At 44.7% G+C, this 26,529-nt stretch overlaps 1 protein-coding gene across 3 annotated transcripts in view; it reads left to right on the forward strand.

Moving 5' to 3' along the window:
- Positions 1 to 26,529, forward strand: part of TULP4 (TUB like protein 4) — a 242,158-nt gene that overhangs the window by 193,846 nt on the left and 21,783 nt on the right. For all 3 annotated transcript variants that reach the window (XM_023254539.2, XM_023254540.2, XM_023254541.2), the window contains 5 exons: positions 6,332 to 6,512; positions 9,388 to 9,522; positions 15,952 to 16,118; positions 23,599 to 23,823; positions 24,810 to 25,044. In XM_023254539.2, coding sequence (XP_023110307.1) covers positions 6,332 to 6,512; positions 9,388 to 9,522; positions 15,952 to 16,118; positions 23,599 to 23,823; positions 24,810 to 25,044 — 943 coding nt within the window. The remainder of the gene's footprint in view (positions 1 to 6,331; positions 6,513 to 9,387; positions 9,523 to 15,951; positions 16,119 to 23,598; positions 23,824 to 24,809; positions 25,045 to 26,529) is intronic.

The following is a 26,529-nucleotide window of genomic DNA, read 5'->3' on the forward strand; positions in this document are numbered from 1 at the left end:
AAATCTGAGCAGACCTATAACTAGCAACAAGATTGAATCAGTAATCAAAAACCTCACAGGAAAGAAAATGCCAGCACCAGATGGCTTAATTGGTGAATTCTGCCAAACATTCAAAGAATTAACACCATTCTTTCTCTCTCTCTCTCCCCCAAACTTGAAGAGCAGGGAATACTTCCAAGCTTATTTTAAGAGGCTAGCATTACCCTAATACCAAAGCTTGACAAAAACACTAGAAGAAAATTACAGACCAATATCCTTGATGAATATAGATGCAAAAATCCTCAACAAAATACTAGTAAACTGAATTAAGCAGCAAATTAAAAGGATAATACACAGTAGGCAAGTGGGATTTATTCCTGGTAGGCAAGGATGTACAAAATACGAAAATCAACTAATGTGATACACCACATTAGCAGAATATAGGATAAGAACCATATGATCCCCTCCATAGATGCAGAAAAAATATTTGATGAAATTCAACACACTTGCATAATAAAAATTTCTAAACTAAGAATAGAAGGAAATTACTTCAACATGGTAAAAGCCATATATGAAGATCTCACAGCTCATATCATGCTTAACAGTGAAAAACTGAAAGTTTTAGCTCTGCGATCAGGAACAAGGCAAGTATGACCACTCTCTCCATTTCTATTCAACATGGTACTGGAAATTTAAGAGCAATTAGGCAAGAAAAAGAAATAAAAGGCATTTGACTAGGAAAGGAAAAAGTAGAAGTATCTGTTTATACATGATATGATCTTAGGGGTGCCTGGGTGGCTCAGGCGGTTAAGTGTCCAACTTCAGCTCCGATCATGATCTCACATTTTCACCCTACTCCAAAGACCTGATAAAGGGCTGTATTCCTGCAACACTTTTCTCTACCTCATTCAGTGCATATTTAAATATATTTTTAATACTGTATTCACATGGTGTAAAATTTTAAACATTCAAAAGGATATATGATGAAAATTCCCATTTCCTCTACCATCCCCAAGCCACCTAGTTCTGTTTCCCCAGAGATAATGCTATTTCCAATGATTTCTGGAGATATTCTAGTTAAATGTGTGTTTTAATTAGACGTGTACTCAGACCATTTCCCTCCACCCCAGAAACATGTGTGGGCATCTTAGAAGGGTGAATAAACTTAAAAATGGAGCCTGAAAGTTTTGGAGAAGAATGTTCTAACAGTGGGAATTACTTAACATCAAAATTGATGCCTGGGGCAGAAAGTCTTTCCTTCTCTGAAACTCTTTAAACATAGGATAGTGTGTCACCTTTATGAGTTTCTTTGTAAGAGGTTGTTCTGCAGTGAAGCAGTGCAAAGACCAAAATTACGTGTTTAACCCAAAGGTACAAATTTTTTATTGTAGATATTTTTAGTGGGGTTTCTTTCCCATATTTATCAGAATAAGTCTTTTTTTTTTAATGCTTATTTATTTTTGAGAGAGTACTCATGAGTAGGGGAGGGGCAGAGAGAGAGGAGAGAGAGAGAATCCCAAGTAGGCACTGCGCTGTCAGCACAGAGCCCGATGCTGGACTCCATCTCATGAACCGTGAGATCATGACCTGAGCCAAAGTCAAGAGTTGGACACTCAACCGACTGAGCAACCCAAGTGCCCTAGAATAAGTCTTAAAATGTCTGTTTTAGAAATTATTGATATAGTCAACTGTGAAATTACATTTCATCTTTAAAACAAAAACTCCAGGAAATACTCTTAATCAGTTGAGAAATTCTGTCATTTACAACTGTCTGATTTCAGTGACTCTTTAGTTGCAAAATATTCCAGTCTGTCTTGAAGCATTTGAAAGGTAGTGCTCTGAAACCCCAATAGGGAGGTCTTTCAAAAATAAATTTTGACTTCAGTGGTATTTCTGAATACCTTCTAAAGAGCAAAGGGACATGGTCCCTTCATTCCTGTCTCCACAGTGGCACATTTAGACATTTGCCACCAACAGGGTGGAGGTTACTGGTAGGAATGTATAATCACTTTGTTATCTGCCCCCCTAGTTTTAAATCACAAAAGCAAATGGACAAAAAGGTCAATTCCTTCTGGAACTAGTTCCAATGGCTACTAGTTAAACTCTGCTACAAAAGAGGTGAGCATTTACAGAAGTGTGTATTTTTATAGTTGAAACTTCCTAATATGGTTTTTATTCAAGAATTTAGATGAATACTGGTCTCCCAAAATAAAAATAGTGATGACATATCACTGGTTCCAAAACGTAAATCTTGTGAATGATTTTATATCTTTTTTCCTACCACCTTTGTTTTGTGGCTTGGTTCATTTTAAATTACTGGTAATAATTGTGTTATATTTTAAAATAATTACATCTAAAAATAGTTTAGAATGGAGTACACGGTTACTAAACACTGCCTGAAGTGAGGGACAGCCATTGAACAGGTGTGGCCTGAGGACCAGCTTTCTCCCAGCTTGTTTGGTTCTTGGTGTACCTGTAACAGAGGGAATATTGTCCCTGCCCCGACATGAAGCCTGCAATCCAACAGAGAAAACAGCAGGAAAAATATGAGACAGAAATTTACTTTATCCATTATTGCAAGTATTTTGGAGGCCAGTTTTATGAGAGGATTTGATAGTTTAAAACAGAAAGGAAAGAATTTTTTGCTTCATTTGTAGGAAAATTTGAGTAAAGGCCAAAGCTTTGGGCAGAAATATGTTTATTAATAGTCCCTGAACATTTTTGCTTATGACCAGCAACATATGAGAACCTGGGGGTGCAGACCTGTCCTCAAGAAGCTCACGGTTTAACGGGAAAGAGGTATGCAAAAACAGCGAAGTTGAAAGTGCTGTGGGGGGCATGGTTAGAATGAGATTAATTCTATGTGGTAGGTCCCCAAAGCCTTCACACATGATGTCTGAGCACCTGTTCTATACCAGACACTGTACTAGACATTGGAGATAAAACACAAGCCACAGTCTTTGCTGCAGGAGGACCTGGCTCTGTGTGTGTGTGTGTGTGTGTGTGTGTGTGTGTGTGTGTGTGTAGGTTGGGGAAAGGATGAAGTCATGCATTTCATCTGGGACATGTTGGTTCTGAAGGGCCTTTTGCACATCCAGGTGTAGATGGCAGGTAGTCAGTCTGATGCGGGAGTCTGGAGCTTAGGGGAGAGGCTTGAGCACGAGCCAGCCTTGGACAGGATCTTTGAAGCCATGAACACAACTGTGATCTCCTAGAGAGGGAAGACCGCCCAGGACCAAGCTTAGAAGAAGAGACACAGCTGGGAAGGAGGAGCCAGCACCAACCTATCTAAAGCACCAGAATTAGGAAGTAGAAGCAGAGATTGACCCATGTGCCTGTTTGTGTATTCATTATTATTAGACTTCTCTGGCTTATTCTCTTACAGGCCTTTGCTCACATAAGCTTTGTCTCATTGGAAGTGTTTAGGCATGAAAAGAACTTGAAATAGAAGAGATTTTTTAAAAATCTGATTTCATGTTGTATCAGTGTTCTCGAGTTATCTGTGACATACTTCTTCCCAAACAGAGTAACTTCCTCCATCACCGCTTGACAACTAGACTGTTAGTGCTGTTTTTTTCCTTCTCTCTGATCTTAATAGTGCGTTATCTTCCCAGGAGAGCTATAGTTGGAATTGATTCATGGCAGGGAATTTGGGGGCTGGCTTTAGTGTAATGTTGAACACTGATGCCTCACTAAGTCACCCATCCTTTATTCAGAAATTAGATGTCTATTCTATTGTCTGGTATCTGTTCTTCTCTAAAATGGAAAAATGTGAGCATTGCTCAAAATATCCTTCAATGCAGAGGCATTTCCTCCCTCCCTTCACAAATACTTACTGCCATGTGACATCAACTATGACAGTCCCTGGGGAGATAGTAGTGAGCAGAGCACATATGGGCCATGCCCTGAAAAGCTTACAGTCTAGCATGGGAGTCAGAAGTGAAATATTGCACAGAAAGGTATGAAAATAGTGATGATTGCACCAGTGGAAGACCAGGGTAATGTGAACCCATAAGAGCAGGGGTGGAAACTTGTTTGGGATTGGTACATATTAATTCTGGGTACTTGTGAAAAGTAACTGCTGCTGGCTGTGGCCTGCCAATGAGCTATCTTTATTAGAAACAGAAGTCATAAATTATATCAAATAACCCCTTCACCCAGCACCAAGGCATGGCTGCTCTTCAAAACATACGTGAGCAAATTAAGGAGAATGTGGGAAGGGGGACAAAAACAGCCTGCTTCCTGGGGACATCACCCATGATATTGGCCTGATAGGTTCCCACACATCTTTTTCCTTGGAAATACATAAATTTACATCTCAGTTAAAGCTACAAGAAGTCACATTCCATATTTATCACCATTGAAAACTGCCTACCAAGCTCATTCAGCAGGTGCCTCTTCCAGGGCTTTAGCAGGTCTGACCACCCCCAGTGTCTTGATCCCTGTGCCAGTGCTGCACGAGGGCTTTGCAGACGTGCCAGCAGATACTAGTTTTCTCCATTGCTAGCCAAAAACTCAGCTTCTTCTAAAGTGTTTTATTGTATTCCTAGTAGTTGGTGTGTTTTTTATTTAAGCCCAGTGCAGTAATAGATTCCTTATTGCCCCTGGAGAAAACGGTTTGAGCCTTTTTTAAAATTTTCATTCATTAAAATACAGACATGTTTAAAGGAATATTTTTTTAATGTTTGTTTATTTTTAAGAGAGTGTGAGCCGGGGAGGGACAGAGAAAGAGGGAGGCAAAGAATCCAAAGTGGGCTCTGCACAGATTGTAGCAAGCCCAATGTGGGGCTTGAACTCCCAAACCGTGAGATCATGACCTGAGCCGAAGTCGGATGCTCAACTGACTAAGCCACCCAGGCGTTTCTAAAGGAATGTTTGATGGACAGTTGATTTATTCTAAAGCAGCTCTGTAAATTCTGTGAGTGTTTTACTACTTAAATGAAATATATCTTCCCCTGCAATTAATCTATCTTAATAGTCAGGATTCATGTACTAAAAATGCCTTTTGATGGTCACTGACTTTATTTAGTAATAAATATTATTAAGTGCCCTCTGTACCCAAAGTTGTTAGGTGCCAGGGAGATAGCTGTGGACAGTCTTTGCCCCCAGGGAGCTTAATGTCAAAATCTTAATGGCAAAAGGAGGCAAGGACCTAACACACCCTAAATAACTTTCTCTCTGTGTAAATCCTAGTCTTTCCAGTAAGAGAGCCCGGTGGTCTGATCACCTAATGGCCTTGTCAACTAACTTGACCTCTCAGGTTGTTTCTGCATCTGTAAGATGGAAAGACTTTGCATGCTTCTCCTGATCAGTTGCTGATGGACACAAGGATCTCATTAAACACAAAAGATACAAAGTTTTAAATGCCAACAGATGCAGAAACTACCACCACACAAAACAGAAGAGAACATGGTGTGCTCCCCCTGGAGGTCCTGCTTCCCGTGGGGTCGGTCATCCAGCTAGAAGACACAGCTCATGTCAGGGGGCTTCCAGCAGCTGTGAGATGGTGCCTCTGTTGCTCCGATGAAGGGGGGCTAACCTCTCCTCTGCCCTGCCTGTGGCTTCAGCTCTGCCCATGCACTTGCCTGCACCCCCAGCACATTCCTGCGTGTGCGCCCCAGACCAGGTGAAGTGAGGGTGTCAGGCCCATCTGAGCTCTCTATCAACAGTGCTGGTACTTAACTCCCAGGATTAGTTTGACAATATGTGAGGTAAAGCTCTTAGTATAGTGCTTAGCACAAAGTAAGCACTCAGTGAATGTGTTAATACTGTTAATACATTATAACATTAATTATTAATACAAAAGACTGTTTCTCTTAGTCAAATAAAACATTAGACAAACTATTTCAGGAGCATCTTTTCCAAATGTGGTTAGATAACCTGCTTATATAACCAAATACATTTTCTCCTTGGTCAAACACACACCTGAAGTTTTTCTTCTCAATTTGAGAAATTCTTACCAAACCTCCGCTGCTGCTTTTTTTCATTCAAGAAAAATAAATATTACCCTCTTCCTAATCCTCCTCCAACCAAAAGAATAAAACATGCAAAAAACAAAAACAGCAAAGAGACAGTGATTTTGCTGGTATTTGTAAATATCCATACTCCATAACAAATGTGTTTATTTTGCCATTAGTCACATTTCAGTATTAGAGGACTAAAATGCTTGCAAGTTAATAGCCAGCTAAGTTTCTGGTACTTAATGCTTTGTGTATCACCTCAGCTACTTAACTGCTCTGTTTTTTGAGTCCTACATATATTTTATACATCTTAACAAGTTAAGGTGATGAGTTTTGCCAGAAACCGCAGTCCTTTCTCCTGGTCCGTCAAGGGTTCCCGTCCTTGGTTGCAGGTGCTGTTTGGCACGGCCGACGGGCAGGTGATCGTCATGGACTGCCACGGCAGGATGCTGGCCCACGTGCTCCTGCACGAGTCCGACGGCATCCTCAGCATGTCCTGGAACTGCCCCGCCTTCCTGGTGGAGGACAGCAGCGAGAGCGACACGGACTCAGACGACTACTCCCCACCCCAAGGTAGGAGGCCGGAGGAGGAGGGTGAAGTCCACCACAGGTGCAGCGCCCTGACCCACTGGGAAGAGCTCCGGTGAAGCACAAGGCAGGGCAGCCTGACGTCTGGTCTTGATTCGGCTGTCTTCCCTCTGCCATCCCTTTTCTCAGAATCACCGCGCAGGTGGATGAAGCTCCGTTGGCTTAGGTTTCGCTAGACATGAAATGACCCTTTTCATGTCCCTAGGGAGTTGTGGGGCTTAGCTGCTTAGCAAGAATAAAGAGAGCTGGAGATGAGAAATGCTGTGCTATTACTATAACTTAATCTGTGGTGTTTCAAATCCCTAATGTCATTAAAACCTGTAGCTTTAGTTGTGTGAGAAAAGGATTAGTTTTGCCTGTAATGCAGGCCAGTACATGGGGCTGCTGTCCATGCCCCTCTTCTGTCTTTTGGGGGGAAACTTCCTTTTCTCAGTTCAGAAGAACCTGTCTTCCCCTGTAAGTCTCACAGCAATGGCAGTTTAGATTAATTGGCATCTAGTTTTTTAATATTTGGACCTAAGGAAAGGTTTCAGACTCTTGGTGGGGATGATTTCAGACTCCAGCCTCCTTCACTTTTGCAGTGCGTTTTATCTCCCACACATGTGACAGACACACCTCCCACATACACACACAAAAAGCCAGAAACCTTTGATGTTGATGCTGGCCGTCACCAACAGCAGCATTCGTCATTGGCCTACTCAGGACCATGGCACTTCCCTAGTACCCCATTCCTCTTTTTTTTTTTTTTTTTAAAGGAAAAATACATTGTGAAATAGTAGGAGATCAGACTTGGTCATACTGCTGCAGGACTTCTGTCCTCGCACTGCTCCCCTCTCTGGTGACTGTGGGCACGTTCATCCTGTGAGCTGCTGGTCCGGGGAATAGATCTTTAACTGTGTCCCCCATCGGCATCTACCCCCATTGGTACTTGGAATGCTCTCATTTTGTCCCAGACAGGATATAAGACATGATGCTTCCCAGAGACATTCACACATTCATTCAGTCGTTTGTTTAAGGAGACAACCATTTTCACATGAAGGAAACTTTAACAATTTTTTTTAACGTTTATTTATTGTTGAGAGACAGAACATGAACATGGGAGAGGCAGAGAGAGGGGAAGACACAGAATCTGAAGCAGGCTCCAGGCTCTGAGCTGCCAGCAGAGAGCCTGACATGGGACTCGAACTCACAAGCATGAGATCATGACCTGAGCCGAAGTTGGTTGCTTAACTGACTGAGCCACCCAGGCGCCCCACATGAAAGAAACTTTAGATCTGTTGGGGGTAGTGTTTCAGGGTGCATGGGGTTGGGGGAAGGAGAATGTACTTCCATCTGAGACATAAACATACCCTTTCCTAGTAGGGCCCCAACCTGAGTGAAGTATTGACTATTTCTCCAGCCTCATAGTAATAAAATCCGTGTTATACAAGGTTGGATACTTGTCAGCCCACTTTTAAAACAGAACTTTACTAGATTGACTGCAGATTCACTTAGCCCCATGTATTATGGGAAAAAAACAAGATCTAGAGAGCAAGTTACAAAGCAGGTTCAGAATGAGTCCAAGGATAGAATTTAGACCCCGGCTGCTGCTTTAACACATTTCCCTTCTCAGAGCCATGCGGCAATTTGGAGGATGACTGGGATTTGCCTTTCACATAGAGCTGGGTTTTTCTTGGTGGCCTAGGGGATTTGAGCACAGAGGTAGGTACGTACAGCATCTGAAAGTGAAGCAGAGGAAAGTAATACCTGAGGATCCTCCACAGGCAGGGCTGAGGTGGGGCGAGTGTGCGGATGTCAGGCCAGCCCACTCCGGATGGCTCCCAGGGATGAACCCGGCATGGGTATGAGGCCTGCAGGGGGCCTTCTGAAAGAGCCCTCATTTATCTTGGCCTGTGGGAGGGACTGACTTTTACTTTTGAAGCAGCATGTGGAAGAATCCAGAACATGACCCATCACAGTTCTTCCTTAGCATCCATGAGTACTCCTTGAACTTACAGAGCGGAATTTTCTTTATACTGGCTGTGCACTGCAGATGCAGCAGAATTGTTTATGAGCCACAGCCAACCTTGGCTTTCTCTTCAGGTTTGGAGTCTCTTATGGTAAAAACTTACTCGTTGTGGCTGCTGTGGCTCCCTATTTCCTATAATGTCCAATGAAAGGGCAGTGTTGAAAAGCAACTTTTCTCTGTACATTGGACCAAGATTAAGAAATTGTTTTCATCCTTCTTTCCACCATCCTTACGTGTTACGTGACGTTATAATAATAATTTATGTTTACACATCATTAGAAACATGACGCATTTGGGGCGGCTGGGTGGCACAGTCGGTTAAGCGTCCAACTTCAGCCAGGTCACGATCTCGTGGTCCGTGAGTTCGAGCCCCACGTCAGGCTCTGGGCTGATGGCTTAGAGCCTGGAGCCTGTTTCCGATTCTGTGTCTCCCTCTCTCTCTGCCCCTCCCCCGTTCATGCTCTGTCTCTCTCTGTCCCAAAAATAAATAAACGTTGAAAAAAAAATTATGAAAAAAAGAAACATGACGCATTAACACATGAGTTAATAATCTTCACATGTGTTCTCATCACCATACCGCAGAGCCCACGGAGCCCCACCTGGTGCCTCCAGGGCCGTCTGTTCCCGTCCTGCTTCTCATTCCAGGGTTCCCCGGTGGCGCTCTTCCTGACAGCCCCACGTAGTTCCTGAGTGCTATGTACAGTGTTGCCTTACTCAGTGACATCCCAGTCCAGAGTCTGGTCTGCAGTGTCAGGCAGTTGTTAAAGCCCTCTGCCAGACTGCAGCGGTGTGTCCTAGATTTGGGTCATGTGTGCCTTGCCTCCTTTTTACTCAGCACTTTTGTCCCGGCAGATGGTCCAGCAGCATATCCCATCCCGGTGCAGAACATCAAGCCGCTGCTCACCGTCAGCTTCACCTCGGGGGACATCAGCTTAATGAACAACTACGACGACTTGTCTCCTACTGTCATCCGCTCAGGGCTGAAAGGTACAGAAGGCTGCACGTGACCCCAAGCCCACACATCAGCCCTGTGTGCATTTGCCTTCCGGTGGGTGTCCTGCACCCAGTACTTATCCATTCCCGCCCGTCCGTGGGCTTAATGGAGTCTGTTAATGAAGTCCACTTCCTTTTGCTCCTCTGCTTATGTGACAAGTTGACACCTAGGCTTACCTTGAGGAGGGATTCCTGACAGTCTTCGCCTTTCTGTCTTTACCTACTACGACGAGTAACCCTCTCTTGGGTGTATGTGTTTGCCTCTGGCTAACATATGATGTCAGTACAGTATTGGACCTCAGCACCTGCCGTTCCTGGGGCAGCAGACCCAGCACGGCAGTTTCACAGAAGCCCCTGTTACTTTGAGGCGTATTAAGACACCGATGGTTGTGCGGTAAAGTCCCCGCAGCTGCAGGACTGAGGCATTGATGTAAACAGCAACCGCCAAATGCTGACTTCCCTGACAGATGTTATGAAATGTGTTCTCTCACAAGAAAATCGCTGTCCATAGGCATTTGGCATGTTCTGAATTTTGCAATTCAAGAATATTTACTCGCATTGTGACCCTGATGAGTTCTTTGGAAAAACAGTTCTGTCTCTTCAGGATTAAATGGTACGGTGTAGAAGTCCCTGGATTGCCTTTGGTCTCAAAGTGCAAGGGACCTGCTATAATCCGAATGGAAGACCAGGGGTAAACCAGAACGTGCAGTTCAAGTTACTACTGTCACTCAGAACTTGCCTCAGACCAGAGAGTTGTGTCATGTGCTTCCTGTCTGAATTACTCAGGGATCGCAGGGATGATAATGGAGACTCAAGTCCGTATACTTAACTGTTGATTGGAGTGCATCATACCTGTCTGCCTGCCCCTAAGCACTTCTTGATTCCATTTTAAAACTATAGAATATTCTTACAAGTTCTCCTTTTTGTGGGTATCCCATTTTGCTGTTTCAGATCTATAATTGTGAGGAATTATTTAGCCTAAACTCCTGAGGGACGTGAACTATGTAGAAGTCCCTCTTTATACCACAAATAGGCTCCTTTAGAAGCTGAATAAATACTTCTGTGTGTGTATGATGATGATGATGAACTTACATTCCTTGGTCTTTTCTGCAAGTTCTTTTCTGAGTGTTCTGACCTTTGTGGAGCTAACATGCAGGGGTGGTCATCATAAATTCTCACATATATTTGGTTGTCCAGGCTCTTCTTTTCTTCTTCAGAAATTCTACTTTTAAACCTTCAACTAAGTTTATTAATTCCTCAGAACCTGCCTCTAGTCCTGGAGCCCTGAACTTTGTTCTCTGACACGTGTCTGATCAGGACTGAAATTAACATATTTACCGGTCAGTTCCCTTGTATTTCTCATATGGCAAATTTTTCAGAATCTTTGTCATCTTGCTTACCTGTGGAAACTTTTTTTAATTCCTTGAATGTGTTGTTTTGTTTTCTGTCAAACTAGATTGCACTGGAGCAGCACTTCTGACACATCCCCACCAAGCCTGTGGTGGAAGGTTAGGAACGCATATGAGGTGGCTTGTGAAGGTGACCCTGGGTGGCCTTCCCAAGAGTGAAAGTTTTTGACTTGAGTTTCATGTTAAAAATACAGGCAAATTTAGCATTCTTCCCATTGCCTGACTAGAAATCTAAATCTAATCTAAATCTTTCACACTTTCATGGGGGGACATGCTTTTGCACGGAGTCGTCTTAATTGCAGGAAGTTAGGTGAAATTTAAGCGAACTGATGTCATCCGATCAGCGCTGGATGTAGGCAGTTTCTCTTTCTGTCTTGGTTTCAGAATATTATGAGGACTCAGTCTTACATGTGCTATCAACGGCAGCAGGTTGTTTTGTTTTGTTTTGTTTTTTGTCCATTACTTCATGGGGTAAATACTAGGAAGAGATCGCCAGAATCTGCCAAGGTGGCGTGTGGCAACTTGCTCCGTCCATGGTCATCTGTCCTGTGGTGGACAGGTCGGTCAATTGTCATATAGGGTGGACTGAAATGGGTCAGTCTTTCTCTGTTACTGTCTCAAAGAAATATCATCAGAGAGCTTCTCCAGTGAAGAAACATGACTCATGATATTTTCTGCTTTATCACCAACATTGTAATTTATGTTGTTGCCAAAGAACACAGAATGGCAGATAGCTCACGGTCCCTGTGATCACCCTCTTCTCCGCCACCTGTTACACTGTGTTTTGATTGCAGATTCGTAGGGTGGTGGGTGATTTTGTTTTGCAGATGTTTGCTGAGGAGATTCTGCCTTAAAGAAGAATCTGCTAAGTATCCCAACTTAGGGGACTTCTCTTTATCACATAGTGAACCATAAATTAGTACACCTTATTTGGGGTTTTTACCTTTTGTAGTTACTGTACTTTTCATTGAGAATGTAGGGGAAGAAAGACTGTTTTCCCCCTACAGATCTTAGGTTTTCCTACTGGGACCCTATAATTACACTGACCAAAGACAGGTTGACTAGAGAAAAAGAAACAAGTTTATTAACACATGCGTTGCATTTAGCTGTGGAAGCTTTCAGAGATGAGTAACTCAAATGGGTGGGTAGAGCTTGGGCTTATATTGCATATTAACAGCAGAACAGAACGTTTTTGGAAAAGTGACAAGACAAAGGGAAAGGACTTAAAGTTTCTAGGGTAGCAGATTGTGGGAAGGTAAACAGGGAGGACTAATGGAAGATAACGGCCAGTTCCTGAAGTTTGTCATGTAAATTCTTCTGGAGCTGTGTGTGGGCTGATGAGGGTCCAGAGTTGTCTCCAGTGATTAGCTTCTGTCCTTCCTGGTCAGGGGGCAGAGTGGGCAAGTGCCTGCACAAATTTACACCCTGCTTTTAGGCAAATAGGGGGAAAGAGAGAGCTTTTTTTGTATCTGCTGTTTCTCAGTTGCCTTCAGCTCAAAATAGTTTTTATATGCCGGTGTGGCGTATTTTGAGGTAGCATATTCTCTTACGCTTCAAGGAAAAAACAATTCAGTGATGCGCTCAGAAACTCTGACCTAGACACTTCATCCGTTGCAGTAAAGCAAGCTCTCAAAGGCACTGCTCATTTCACCCACATTTGTCTTAAAATCAAGGAATTTAAACTCCTAGGGTTTCTTTGTTTTACAGAATTTCCTCTTTTTGTCACTTCATTGCACCATACTGGTAAAAGTCAAGAGCGGGTTTTGAAGGAGAGTGGTTCCAGTCAGTGGTGCTGTCTGCTCCTGCAGTCTGTGCTGATAGAGGTTGGATCCATCGTCCTCACTGAATACACGCCGGTGTTGTTCAGTCCTCCATATGTTCACAGAAGCACTGTTATTAAAGAAAAAAAGTACACGGTATTTTACCATCACACACTTTGCTACTTAATTTGTTTCTCCTTTGTGCACATGCTCATTTTCTCTTCCTCAACACAAAATCCACGTGTACACACACAAGTACACATGTATCTAATGACTAATAGATGAATCATTAACGTGGGCATCCAAGAGACAAAGGCCCCCGTGAACCTCACTCAGGCTTCCAACCAGCAGCTCAAGTACATGTAGTGTTTGGTAAGAGCGCTATTCTTTCTCCACGAATACTTGGCTGCCTGTTTTTGACCGAGCACTAACTCCACACAAGGGGCTCTTGTTAATATAAAAGGACCAAATTTTCTCACCGCACACTACAAGTCAAATTTTGACTCTTCCAGCTCTTACCAAGAAAGATCCATAAGATTGTCTAGCTAAAGTAGAATTGTGTGACTCTGCTAATTTTTTTGTGTATAAAATGTTTAAGAGACCAAAAATCCACAGACACTTCAAAATCATCAAGAGCAGGGCGCCTCGCTGGCTCAGCCAGTAGAGCATATGACTCTTGATATCAGGGTCATGGGTTCGAGCCCCATGTTCAGCATAGAGATTACTTTTAAAAAATCAAGGAAAATCAGTGCTTTAGGAGGATGGGCCTCTTTTGTGCCTTGGAACTCCCCACATCCTTAGAGACTCTGCTGAGAGCTTCAGGAAAAGTGAAAAGAGGCTTACTGAATAAAGCATTTAGTTCCTTCCTTCTGGCTTATATTTTGACACAAATTTTTAGAGGTTTAGAAACTGTGAAATTATTACTAAAAGATCGGGCAAAGGCATTGGGGATTATTTTCTATTCTAATATAAGCTTATAAAAACTTCCTGGGACAGGAAAGTTTCTGTCCTGACCACATCTAGGCTTCTGTTTCCTTCTTTATGGAAGTGAAATCTAGAAAGTGAATAAATATGTGATTTTTCTTTGATTTTGTAGTAATTTATGAGGATTTTACAGTCCCACCCTGAGGATTCAGCCCCTGTGGAGGTACTCACACAGCCCTGGTTGCCACTGAACAGTCCGAGGTTTTTCTTTTTTACTCCCACTCCTGAATTCCTTGTGATGGGGTTTTCTGGGGTAAGCTGGCCTCCCCTGGTGAGCACCTGCCCTCATGTGCATCAGGACTGGCTCAGGCCCTTGATGCTGCTGGTCGTGTCATCGTCGGAACAAGAAGTGGTGTTACTCCTGGAGAACTTGTTCTCTTTTAAGCAATGACTTGGCTGTGGAGACCACGGCTGTCTCAGTATGACTTGGTGACTGCGGGGACGAGCTCCCTGGGCGTCTGCTTTGTGGCTGCGCGGACTCCTGCTCCCCGGGCCCGGGCGCCCGTGTGGGGAGCAGAGCCTCTGGTCGCCGAGCAGTGTCTGAGCGGACTGTGTGTCTGTGCCAGCCCCTACGGGGACAGCAGCCCAGCAGCAGCCCACTTTTCTGAGGGGCAAGTTCAAAGAATCTTACTAAAACAATAGCAAGAAGAACGGTGCGGGTTCGTCACTCACCACCTGACCAAAGTGGGTTAACAGCAGAACCGCAGGAATTGGGTGCTGTCCTCTTCGTTTATGCAGTTGCATAGGGACGCTGTCATCCTAAACAACCGCAGGCTCTGCTTGTGTCACCTTTACCTGTCAACATTAGTGGCTCTTCCTCTTGACTTCCTTGTGTTGCCAAAACTGTCATCCAGAGAAGGTCATTTCAGTTTCATTGTCATGGTCAGCTTCTCACCAGAGCACCTGAGCCCTTTGGATACCCAAGCACAGTGAAATACGTGCACAAATCCTCAAGCCTTCCCCCCTCTCATCTTTTTTGAGATCTTACTCACCAGGATATTTGGATGATGCTTTTAACTTATTTTTCATTTCCTGGTTTGTACTTGTCCTTATTCATATCCTTTTATAAGAAAAGGGGGGGGGGGGAAGCTCCTTTTATTGATGCTTTCACTGACTCAGATTGTAGAGATTTTTCGTTCTGTGTTTGTAGCTGGGTTCACTCAGCCCTCTGCTACCTCCGTCTCTAGTTCCTGTCGGTGGCTCACCTGATGGGCTGGCTCTCACTTCCCTGGGTCCAGGGAGCCATCTTGTCCTGGGACCACAATCTGGTCTTCAAAGGAAGTCACCGAGCACTGGTGACCTCAGAATGTGCTGTTACTAACATCAGAGTCGGTACCGCGTGTGAATAAGAGCAAGGTGCTGTGATGGTTTGTGACCTGATGGAGCCCAGGCCCTGCTGGCATCTGGTCCCGGCTCTGAGACGCGTCCTGTCGTGACAGGGCACCGTCAGCTCCGTCCAGCCTCTCTCAGGCCTCTGAGTTCTGGATATCAGTGCTCTCTGTATGAGCCAGATAGGGTTCTGGGGCCTTGATGGAGAAGAACTGTGCTCTAAATCTTATTAGTACTATTAGCTTGTTTTACCAGCCAGAATAAGTAAATTGCCACGTTGGGATTTGACCAACCCTTTCATAGCCATTTTTATAGGTACCGAGTGGCTTGGTAGGTGGGCATCACATCTCCAGGGTGAAAATTTCTGACAACACGCCATCCAACAGAAGTATTTATCTTCTTTTCTAAGCCCTCATAACATCCCAATGTGGAATAAAAGTCAAGGCCTTCATATGCAGATAAGTCCTTTATGTGAACTTTATCTGCCCAGTGGTGCACAGAAATCAAATGAATATAAACTTAGAATTTGCTCTTGACTTACTTTTTGCATTTGTATACTCTTAGAATCATCTCTGAGGGCAGGGACACAAGCAGCAGATGGAGAGTCATGGAATTAATGATCTTACCTGCTCCCTCAGATTTCTGCACATCCCTCAACGGTAATGCCGGTGTTGAAGTTAGGTATTTAACATGCCGGCTTCGTCACGTGGTTTGGCCTGATACAGCTGTGTGTCAGGGAGCTGTGCTCCCCATCCATGTGATAGACACCTGTTTAAATAGAGTCTGTACTTTCTTCAGAGAAATGGGTAGCTATTGTCTTCGTGAGAGAAAGGGTAAGAGCTGCCATTGTATTTGCTCAGCAGCTCTGTTTTCTAAACTACTTCAGTGAAGGTTCAGGGAGGGTCACATCCTCATGCTGACTGTCTTCTTTGTGATTTCAGAGGTGGTGGCCCAGTGGTGCACGCAGGGAGACCTCCTGGCCGTCTCTGGCATGGAACGGCAGACCCAGCTCGGTGACCTCCCCAATGGCCCTCTTCTGAAGAGTGCCATGGTCAAGTTCTACAATGTCCGCGGGGAGCACATCTTCACCCTGGACACGCTTGTGCAAGTAAGGATGTGTGTCAGACCTTCATTGTAACGCCACTGTGTTAGTATGCTCTCTGGGCTCCATTAAATACCGTGAGGTGGCTATAGTTCCTATAATTATCTTCGACAGATTTTAATCTTTCGTTGACCTTAATTAAATTATGGAGTGTAAGCCAGAAGAAATAAGGGAGAAACATGTTTTTGCCTTTAACCAAAATACTTTATTACATCCCCCACTGAAAAGAGTGGACAGTGAGTAAGCAGAGGGAGCTGGTATTTACCGTCAGGCAGAAATTAGCACTTACAGAAGTATGCGCTGAATCTTCATTTATTCACTCTGATGTTATGTTTTCTATGCCAGTAATGTACTTCTGCATCTTAGCTAAATGACTGTTAAACAGTAAGTAAGAAAGCTTAAAGATCTTTGGGAAAGAAAGGTAGCCCTTTTCTATTTGTTTTTATTTCCCAGAGATCTGTAGACCACTTCATTTCTGATTTGGATCAGCTCTCGTGGAGGATGAAATTCTTAGTGGGGTGTAGTGGAGACAGGTCTGAGAGTGAGTTGATGATTGACGGGGGCAATAATAAACTAGAGACTTCTTTTCTAACCTTACCCAGCTCAAAGAGGCAGGTATACCAGATTCGGGGAAATTTGCAATTAGATGCAGACATTGATTATTTAAATATAGCTCTCTTTTTTTGGTTGTGGAAAAACACACATAATAAAATTTGCAGTCTTAATCATTTTTAAGTGTATAGTTCAGTATTGTTAATTGTATTACGTTATTGCGCAACCAATCTCCGAACGTTTTCATCTTAACAAAACTGAAACTGCAGGTGCATTGTCTGGAACATAGTAGGTGCTCAGTAAATATTTGCTTGGTGGATTGATGGACGGACAGTTGTCAACATATGCTCTTTTTAGTGCTTTCTGCTGATAGTTTGAACCAGGAGGCTATGTGCCTTCTCACTCAGATGTCATGCTGACTTTTATCCCTATCCTGACAGGTAGGAGAGGATGGGCATTTCCAGCTCTTTCTGAGTTAATAAGGCTTTTACAGTTATTAAAAAACTTATTTGTGAATTGAAGTAATGAAACACACTCCCAGTATATTCAGTGTTGTCCACTCTTCAGTGTGACTCAGGGCACCCCTCCTGCTGGTATTCTGTTCCTTCCACAAGGATTGCCCTCCCTGCCATCTCAGCTGGGGGAAACCATCCTTAACACCAGCACGGTCACATCCTTATGTAAATCTGCCCAACAATTGCAACCCCTCTTCTCCATGAAGCATCCCCCTGGGATGTTTGATACTTCTGATATTTATTACACTTTTCTGTCTACTTGTCTTACCTTCTTGAAGTCAAAGACCACATTTTCTTCATTTCTTTGAAATGCCTGGAATATGGTGGACGCTCAATGGCCTCAACCAGTGTAGAAGTTCTCACCAACTGTAACATACAACTGTGAAACTAACATAGGTCTTGAATTTTAACTGTTTGGGGCTCAGAGATAGGAAGGGAGCTTAGCTGATCATCCTTTGGGGAAAAATATCCATATAGTATCTCAGAATTTTAATAAATTATTCATTTTTTCATTTGAGGATCTGTTTAAACCACTGAAAAAAATTGCCTCAATAATACAAAGTAAAGTAATGATGTTACTAAAAATCAAGTACAACAGGGTGCCTGGGTGGCTCAGTCGGTTGAATAACCAACTCTTGATTGTGGCTCAGGTCATGATCCCAGGGTCAGTGGATTAAGCCCTACATCAGGCTCTGCAGCTGAGTGCAGAGCCTGCTCAGGATTCCCTCCCTCCCTCCCTCCCTCTTGCCCTCTCCTCCCCTCCCCACTCCCCCACTCATGCTCTCTCTTTCTCTCTAAAAAAAAATAAATAAAATTTAAAAAATCAAGTACAACATTAATTATAGAGAGCACCAACTTTTTTCTGTAATGATTCTAAAATTACATGTTATCTGTGCTGTTTCAAGTTGTCCAAGGGCAGGGGCATTTTTATAGCAGGAAGGAAGTTAGGAAATTTATTGGGCTGTTTATAGAAAGAACTAAATGCAATTTAGATTGGATAATTTATTTCCAAGTTAATTAGATTGTAGGTTATTGCGTACAAAGCCGTTGCTGGGCACAAACTTGCGGCAGCCTCAGCTTTAAAATGGATTCTCCTGATTTACTCATAACAGCAATGCCCATGGCTGAAGCTCTTCAAAGGAAATACACTGCAACTCATTTTCCTTTCTTTTCCTTTCCTTTCTACCTGTTGTAGTTGAAAATCCTGTAATTTACCTCATTAGCTATTTCTGGGACCATCTATATGTAGTTGCATATCTGTTCATCTACAGCAGATGTTTAGAGTTCGCATTACTGACTGAAGTTTGCAGGCTTCAGTAATTTGGGTTGTTGGTTGGTTGGTTGGTTGGTTTTGTTGTGGCTTTATGAATGTTTGTTTGCATTAAAGGCATGTTGGAGGAGTCGGCTTATATTCTGTAAGGTTCCTTTGTTGATATAAGATAATTAGGGTAAAATGTTAAGAGAGAAGGGAGAGGAAGAGATGGATGTGGAAACTGAAAAGTGAAATGAGAGATTGCAGGTATGGTCATAGACTCTGTACTCAAGAAGGAGAGTCTGTTAGCAAGGGTATATATTGACCCTTTTTGTTGAGGACTAACTGTACCTATTCTTTTAAAAAAAAAATGTGTTTAACGTTTATTCATTTTTGAGAGACAGAGAGAGACAGAGCATGAGTGGGGAAGGGGCAGAGAGAGGGAGACACAGAATCTGAAACAGGCTCCAGGCTCTGAGCTGTCAGCACAGAGCCCCGACGCGGGGCTTGAAGTCACAGACTGTGAGATCATGACCTGAGCCGAAGTCGGACGCTCAACTGACTGAGCCACGCAGGTGCCCCTATACCTATTCTTACGAAGCTGCCACAGGAGTGCTTTTTCCATGGTTTGCTAGAAATGGATGAGAAGAAAGTCCTTCCTGGGATTGTCAGCTTTGAAAATATAAGAATGGTGCATTTTCTAAAACTGCAGTTTGGGTGCCTGAATGCTGAGCTGGCTTTTACTAGTTACTGCCCCTTAGTCAGCGGCCAAATCATTACAGCTTAATATTCAAAACTGTCCGTGGCTCCACCAACACAGTTTGATGGTGACCAGTCACCCAACTTGGTCTGTTTAACAGTGAACTGTTCGAGAAGGCTTTCTTTCTTTGTACACACTTGTACAAACATTAGACATTCCCTTTGTACACACCTTTACAGACATTATACACATCCCCTTCCAATGTTAGACATTGGAGCGCATTTCCTCTAAGACCGAAAACATTCTACTTCCTAGGGGAGCTGTGGAAAGGAGCGGCAGAGCTGCCCTGGCTGTAGGAGGCTGGGAGGGCCCTCTGGCACCCACAGGGTCAGACAGCTCCATGGGCTGGTCCCTGGTCCTCAGCTGGAAGCCCTCATCAGCCAGAAACAGTGGGTTCGGACAGCCTCACTGTCCCTCTCTTGGGACAGCTGGATTTAACCCTTTTGTTGTCTTTCTTGAGCAGCTTATCTTTAATATGGAAAGAACAGCCTGTTTTTCATTCCTCTTAGATTTTTAGAGGACTGCATGCAACTCACTGCAGTATACAAAAATAGTAATATGGTGAGGAAGCTTTCAATTTTTTAAAATAAACAGACTGCCTGTCTCAGTCAGGCCTCTGCTAAAACTACCTCCTTGGAGCAGCCTTCTCTGCCCCCCTTTGTCTGAAACGACCGCCTTGCTCTTTCTCAAGGCCCCTATCCTGACATGATCAGCATGGTCAGGTACTCTCCATCAGAGAGACTAAGATGTGCGTCTCTCTTCCTGTCCTACCTCACAGTGTCAGCTCCATGAGGGCAGGGATTTTATTTTATTCTGTGTTGGTCCCCAACACTTGGAATGTGTGTGGCCCAATGTAGACATTTGACAGACAGCTAACTGGATGACTGACTGGCAACACAGTAGATGAACAGATGCCCAGATGAGTGTGCGGTGTGCTCCGTGGGCAGCGGGAGGTGAGGCTCGCGAGTGTGTGGCGTGTCTTCATGTGCCAGAAGGGGCTGAAACTGGCCATTTACTAATAAAGTCCCTGTGCTATAGCCAAGGACAGAAGAGGAGCAGACTCACTTGCCTCCCTCACGTGGATCGGCATCAGACAGCGAGACAGGCAGGTCCTCAAGTGGTCAACTTGACTGTGCGTTAACCACTCACCAGACCTCCATACAAATAGCATCTCTCTCCAGCTAATACCTCTCCTTGTTTCATCAAACTCACCGGAGCCCTAGATTTCTACTACACTGATGCTCCCCGAAATGTAGCTCACGTTCTTGTCCTTTTGCTTTGGATTTAGACATGCAAAGTATGTGAACTTGCCCACACAAATTAAGATTTGAATGTTACCAACTTCACAATTCTGGCCATCAGTTCTAAAAATAGTCATTTTGTGTGATTTGAGAGAGATTAAGTCTGCAGATTTACAGCTGAGTTTTTCCCTAGCAGACAGCAACTGTTCAAAAGCATTAATCTGTGGGAGTTGTCTTGTGTGCACCCGTATCTGTTCCCGGGTTTATTGGGATGAAACATTTGGTACGTTTCTCTTCTGCTGCAGCCAATCCTGGTAGGTGGGCAGTTCTTGGGGAAGATGGCGCTCTGTGGGCAGGCAGTGGATTCATGCTCTGCTGGCACCCCTGATCCTCGGGGACGGAGGGCAGAAGTCCCTGACTGGGGGGCAGCTGAATCAAGACACCCCCACCCCACATCTGTGGCATGTGCGCTTTGAGTCTTACTGTTTCCAAAACAACAGAATGTTTGTAGGGAGGGTTTTGTAGGCTGAAGTACCCATAAACAGCACAGGAAAATCAGCACCAGAAGGAAATGAGACATTAAAAAAATAAGATGACATATTTAAAAAAGTATAAAGTATTCAAAAGGGTATAAAAGGATTTTGTGTGTGGTTTCCTCTTTATTTATTTTCAGCTCTATTGAGATATAGGTGACATGAATGTTGTGTAAATTAGAGTACACAAGTGTGGATTTGATACACTTGTATATTATAATAGAATTGCCATCATAAGGTTCACTGGCACCTCCATCACGGCACACAATTACCATTTCTTTTTTGTGGGAAAAACGTTTAAGATATAGTCTCTTAGCAGCTTTCAATACACAGTATAGTCTTTCTCCTGGTGTATAGGACTTAAGGGTATCCTGAGGTCATGTCCCTACCGCCAAGCCTCCCCCATTCAATAGGAATTACAATAATCAGTTCCCCACATCAGGGAGATCTCAAAACCTTCAGACAAGAGGATCAGCTCTACCTGTAAATGCTTCTTTATTTTTCTAATATAGCCTTAAAATTTAGTATGGAAAGGTACCAGTATTTATTTTGCTACTTTACATCTTACAGGGAGTATATGCTATAAAAATAAGTGACAGGCACATTCTCTTTATTTCTGTTTCTTATTTTATTAAGTTTGTTAGTGGGACATTATACATTTCTTTAGGTGGTTATATCCATACGCTAACAGAGAGGAGGCAGCATCTTGTGGTAGGTGAGCATAAGCTGTGGAGTTGAGAGGAAATGGGTGAGAATTGTAGCTCAGTGTATTAGCTGCAACCAAGTAGCCTCTCTGAGCTTCAGTTTCCTCACCTGTTAAATAGGAATAACGATACCTACATGGTAGAATTGAAAGGATTAAATGAGATGTTATATGTACTTATTAAGATGTAAGAGAGATAATTTTTTTAATGTTTATTTTGAGAAAGAGAGAGAGAGGGAGACACAGAAGCTGAAGCAGGCTCTAGGCTCTAAGCTATCAGCACAGAGCCCGATGCGGGGCTCAAACCCACACACCGTGAGATCATGACCTGAGCTGAAGTCAGACGCTTAACCGACTGAGCCACCCAAGGCTGTCCAGAGAGAGAATTTTTATCCACGTTGAAAGTCTGTATAAGTGGCTTAAGTTCATTTGTACAAAGGGATAAGCGATACATACTTATCATAATGGTAATTTTATGTAAGATCCTCCCAAAACATGTAATCAACTGTTACCATGAAAAGCAGAAACCAGAAGGACAGAGGGGACAGGGATTAATGATAGCAAAGGAATTTTTGTGTAATTTTTATGCCTTCTCTGCTTTGTCTTTAGTACTGATTATGGCTTACTCTAAGTTAACAGGCCCCTGTATGGAGTCGGCCCCGGGTGTGGGATCCTCTTGTAAGGAGGCGTATTTTAGAAGTACTCTGGAGGCCCGCGCACTTGAGTCCGCACTTGAGTTCTAGGTTCCCACCCCACGGCTGCCTGGGCTCACAGAGATGGAAATAAAAGAAGGAGTATCTTCAGCCTTGCATTTTGTTTTGAAGTTGAAACCCGGATTAGCTGACCCTGGAGGCTATTTTAAGCAGGTGTCTTAATCTGTTCCTTTTATCTTGATATTTGTCACTGAAGTGTGAAAATTCTGTTCCTGTCATTCCTATAATAGATCTGATATCCCACTTCTGATCTTTGAAACCCCTCAAGACCTCATTAAGTTAGAGCCCCATCCAGCTGGACAGGAATGAACAGATTCTCCTGTGGCTTTGCCATCACAGCCCTCTGCCGCTTCCCTTCTTCCTTGGTTGATCCTGGCTGGCACCCCCGAGCCTTGGATTTTTTTTTTTTCCAATATAACTAGTCACTGACTTGCATCTTTGGATTTCATCCTGCCTGTTCAAAGCAGTGGTGTCCACAACGCCTTGGAGTGGCCACCGCAGAAACTGGGTCCTCTTTCCACATAGCTTTTAGCTTTCCTTAGCTCCAGGGCTCCTGAGGGTGACAGTGATTCAGTGCCTGCGGGTTATAAGCTGTGATCGGTTCCAGAAGCACCTTCGGCATCTTGCCTCTCTTTCTGTCCTCACAGCTCCCGTTTTACTCGTGACAACACGACAACACGAGAGGCTTCCCGGGATTGTATGATGGTCCCCAGGCCACACGGTACATGACCCCAGGCCCAGTGTTGATTTGACGCTAAAATGCTCCTTGTTGGGACAAAAGGGGGACAAAAATGCTATCTGCTCTACCTCCTTGCCACTGCCTCAAGCCACAGGAACTACCATCAATTTCTTAGGGATCCAGATAACGAGAGTTTCAGTAAGGAAGGTGTCTTACTGTTCCCCAGACTAATTGCATCTTCTGGCAGAGACATTAGAGCTAAGTTAGGTTTTACGGTACCAAATTAAATGAGATAATACATGTGAAAGAGCTTCACAGAACTATTCCAGTCAGTGCCTTGTGTTCTGGCCTGGGGATCTGACTACTTTCCAATGAAAATACTGAATTTGTGTAATGTAGTATTTCATTATCTATTGTGCTTTTTAAAACCAATATTCTCAAAAACTATTCAGTCCCTTTATTTTACTTGAGACACGCTTGCATCGTCTTCTTACCACAAGAGCAGAAGCCTAAGTATAGCCTCCCTCACTTCCTGCAGCGCCCCATTGTCTCCATCTGCTGGGGACATCGGGACTCGCGGCTGCTGATGGCTTCAGGACCAGCCCTGTACGTGGTGCGCGTGGAGCACCGCGTGTCCAGCCTGCAGCTGCTGTGCCAGCAGGCCATCGCCAGCGCCCTGCGAGAAGACAAGGACGTCAGCAAGCTGACCCTGCCCCCCCGCCTTTGCTCCTACCTCTCTACCGCCTTCATCCCCACCATCAAGGTAAAGCCCGTCCACCCTCCCTTCTCTTCCTCCCCCATGCTGGCTGCCTGCCTGCTCCCGGAGGGCAGGTGAGATTCCCAGAGCAGGAGCGCAAAAGCCATGTCTGCTCCTCGGCGAGAGCATCCAGGTGACGGATTCTTGCAAGTGCAGTCTGTCCCTGGCACGAGAAGCGTCCACCAGAGACTTGCCTTGTGTGAGGGGCCTAAGCTTTCTTGTGGCAGAGGCGGTATTGGGAGCTTGACTGCTGTGCCATCCTGATCATCTGTCTGCTTGGTTCAATCCTCACTTCCTGGCAGGTGCTTCAGAAAAGCAAGAAACACGTTCCTGGAAGTTTGAGTAGCTTGCTCCGTCACTAGTTACGGGAATGGTCAGAGTGAACCCTGTCCTGAGGATTGAATTACTGCGCTGAGGAGGGGCAACCTCCATCCAGCACTCGCTGTCACTTGTCCTTTATATTGATTGCAACTCGAGAATTAGTCCGTGTATTGGTGGTGTGTGGACTGTATCTGCCAGTTGCTAGTCAAGTGTGGCTTTCCTCCTAACCTCAGGCCTCGGCACCTTACATTCTTTTCCATGTTCCCTTTTTTGTATCCTAGCTCTGCTTCTAAGTATCAGATTGACTTGTTCGAGGTTACTTTTTTCTTAAAATACCAGTTTTAGAATCTGTTGGGATGTTTTTTCAAGTTGCTTAATGATCTTGCTTGTGAACCAGTGATTCTCAACCCTAGCTGCACATTAAAATCACATGGGGAGTTTTTAGAAAATGCACATGCCCAGGCCCACCCCCCAGAGAATCCAGTTTCATTGCTTGAGGTGGGATCCTAGCTTAGGTATTTTTTAAAGCTCCCAGGAGATTCTTACGTGCACCCACAGTTGAGAATGGCTGCTCTCCATCACACGGTTAACACTCCCTGAGCTATCAGCCAGTGCTCTGTTGGAGTAATCAGTGCTGTCTGTACTCTTTTCTTTCCATGTCCTGCCTCCAGCCCCCAATTCCAGACCCCAACAACATGCGAGACTTTGTCAGCTACCCCTCGGCTGGCAACGAGCGTCTGCACTGCACCATGAAGCGCACAGAGGACGACCCGGAGGTGGGCGGCCCGTGCTACACCCTCTACCTGGAGTACCTGGGCGGGCTTGTGCCCATCCTCAAGGGGCGACGCATCAGCAAGCTGCGGCCAGAGTTTGTCATCATGGACCCCCGGACAGATAGCAAATCAGGTGGGCCTCCACACCCTGTTTTCGGCTGTGGTTGAGGACTCGTGTTCCTGACAGCCCGTGCAAAGTTAATGCTTACTTAAGAAATGTGGGCCTGTGTTTTGGCTAGCGTGGAACATCCTTGAAGCTGCTCCATTTCCAAAATTGTATTGAAGCTAATGATTCTTTAAATGTACTTTCCGGTGGGTTTTTAACAGCACCCGTAAGACTTCGCTTGCTCAGGGCCGTGGATCGAGGGAACGTAACTCGTTGTCTGGGGGAGGCTGGCACAGGCTTTTTGGGAATAATAGGTTCCTCTTTTAGTTATTATCAGGCATTATCAAGGGCCTTAATGTACTGCTGAGACAAGCTGAAAATCATCGTGAGGTACATCTCTGTCTCCCAGAGCGAATGATGGAATTAAAATCTTCAAACCTTCAGCCTACTCCTCAGCCTCCTACTAGAATCTTCCTTCTGCTCCTTACTAATCCACCATTAACCGCTTTTTAGCTGGTTACCAAGGAAAATTCCTTGCTCATCCATAAAGATTTTGGCATGATGAATCACTCTGCCTTTCTGAAAACTCTCCCCTGTATTGATCTTCATTACTCAGTTGGTGTACTCGAGGTGCTCGCTGCATGCTTCCTCTGGGGTCCTACACTGTGAGCCTCCAGAGCCAAGGAACTTTGCTGTTTCTCTTTGCACTGTGGACACTTGCCCAGTGTCCTAAGCTAGTGACTGTGAGGCCCACACGCCCCACCGGCAGTAACGCCGGCTCAGATGTTCCACTGCCCCCTGTGAAATCCTGCTCGTCACCTGCAGCAGCGGGAGAAACACTGCCTTCCCTGCCAGTCACTTGTCAGTTGGGCTGCCGGTGTCTTGTCTCCCCCACCTCCCTCGCGGAGTCCCGAGGGCCTGGACGGAGGGAACTCAGTGCCTGACCTTGAGAGGACAAGTCGAAAGGGATTTATTTGATGGGTGCACACTCATCCTCTCCACTTCCCCAGCCCCGCTCCCTCGCCCTCTCCCACCCATCAGACTGGCCTCTGCCCCTCGTGTCCCTGAAGCCCTGGGATGCGCTGGTGTCACGGCGCAGTGAGCGTCTTCAGCCTGACGTGCTTGCCCACTCTGATAGTTCACACAGCTGCCCCCCCGTGTGCCCTCCATGATTCGTGCAGCGTCTGTGGCCGCGCTCTGCCGTCTGTGTTACCGTGTAAAGTTGAGAGCAGTAGGACCGTACTTTGAAACAGTAGGTATTGGTCCATTTTTTTGTCTTTTGGTTCATGCAGTGAATGAGCACCAAGAGCAGGGAAGGTGAGTGGAAGAACTGGAGGCTGGTAGGGAGGCAGGCGGAGAGGAGGGAGAAGATTCAGAAGGAAGGAAGGCGAAGTGAGGAGGGCAGGAGGGCAGTGGGCATTGCAGAAGCTGTGGCTTCAGGGGAAGGGAGAGGAGCAGTGCCCAAAGTGGGCGGGCTGTGGAAGGCGCACACCGCAGGGTCATTGTCCCTGA

This window comes from Felis catus, chromosome B2 (genome assembly GCF_018350175.1).
Source record: "Felis catus isolate Fca126 chromosome B2, F.catus_Fca126_mat1.0, whole genome shotgun sequence".
NCBI lineage: Eukaryota > Metazoa > Chordata > Mammalia > Carnivora > Felidae > Felis > Felis catus.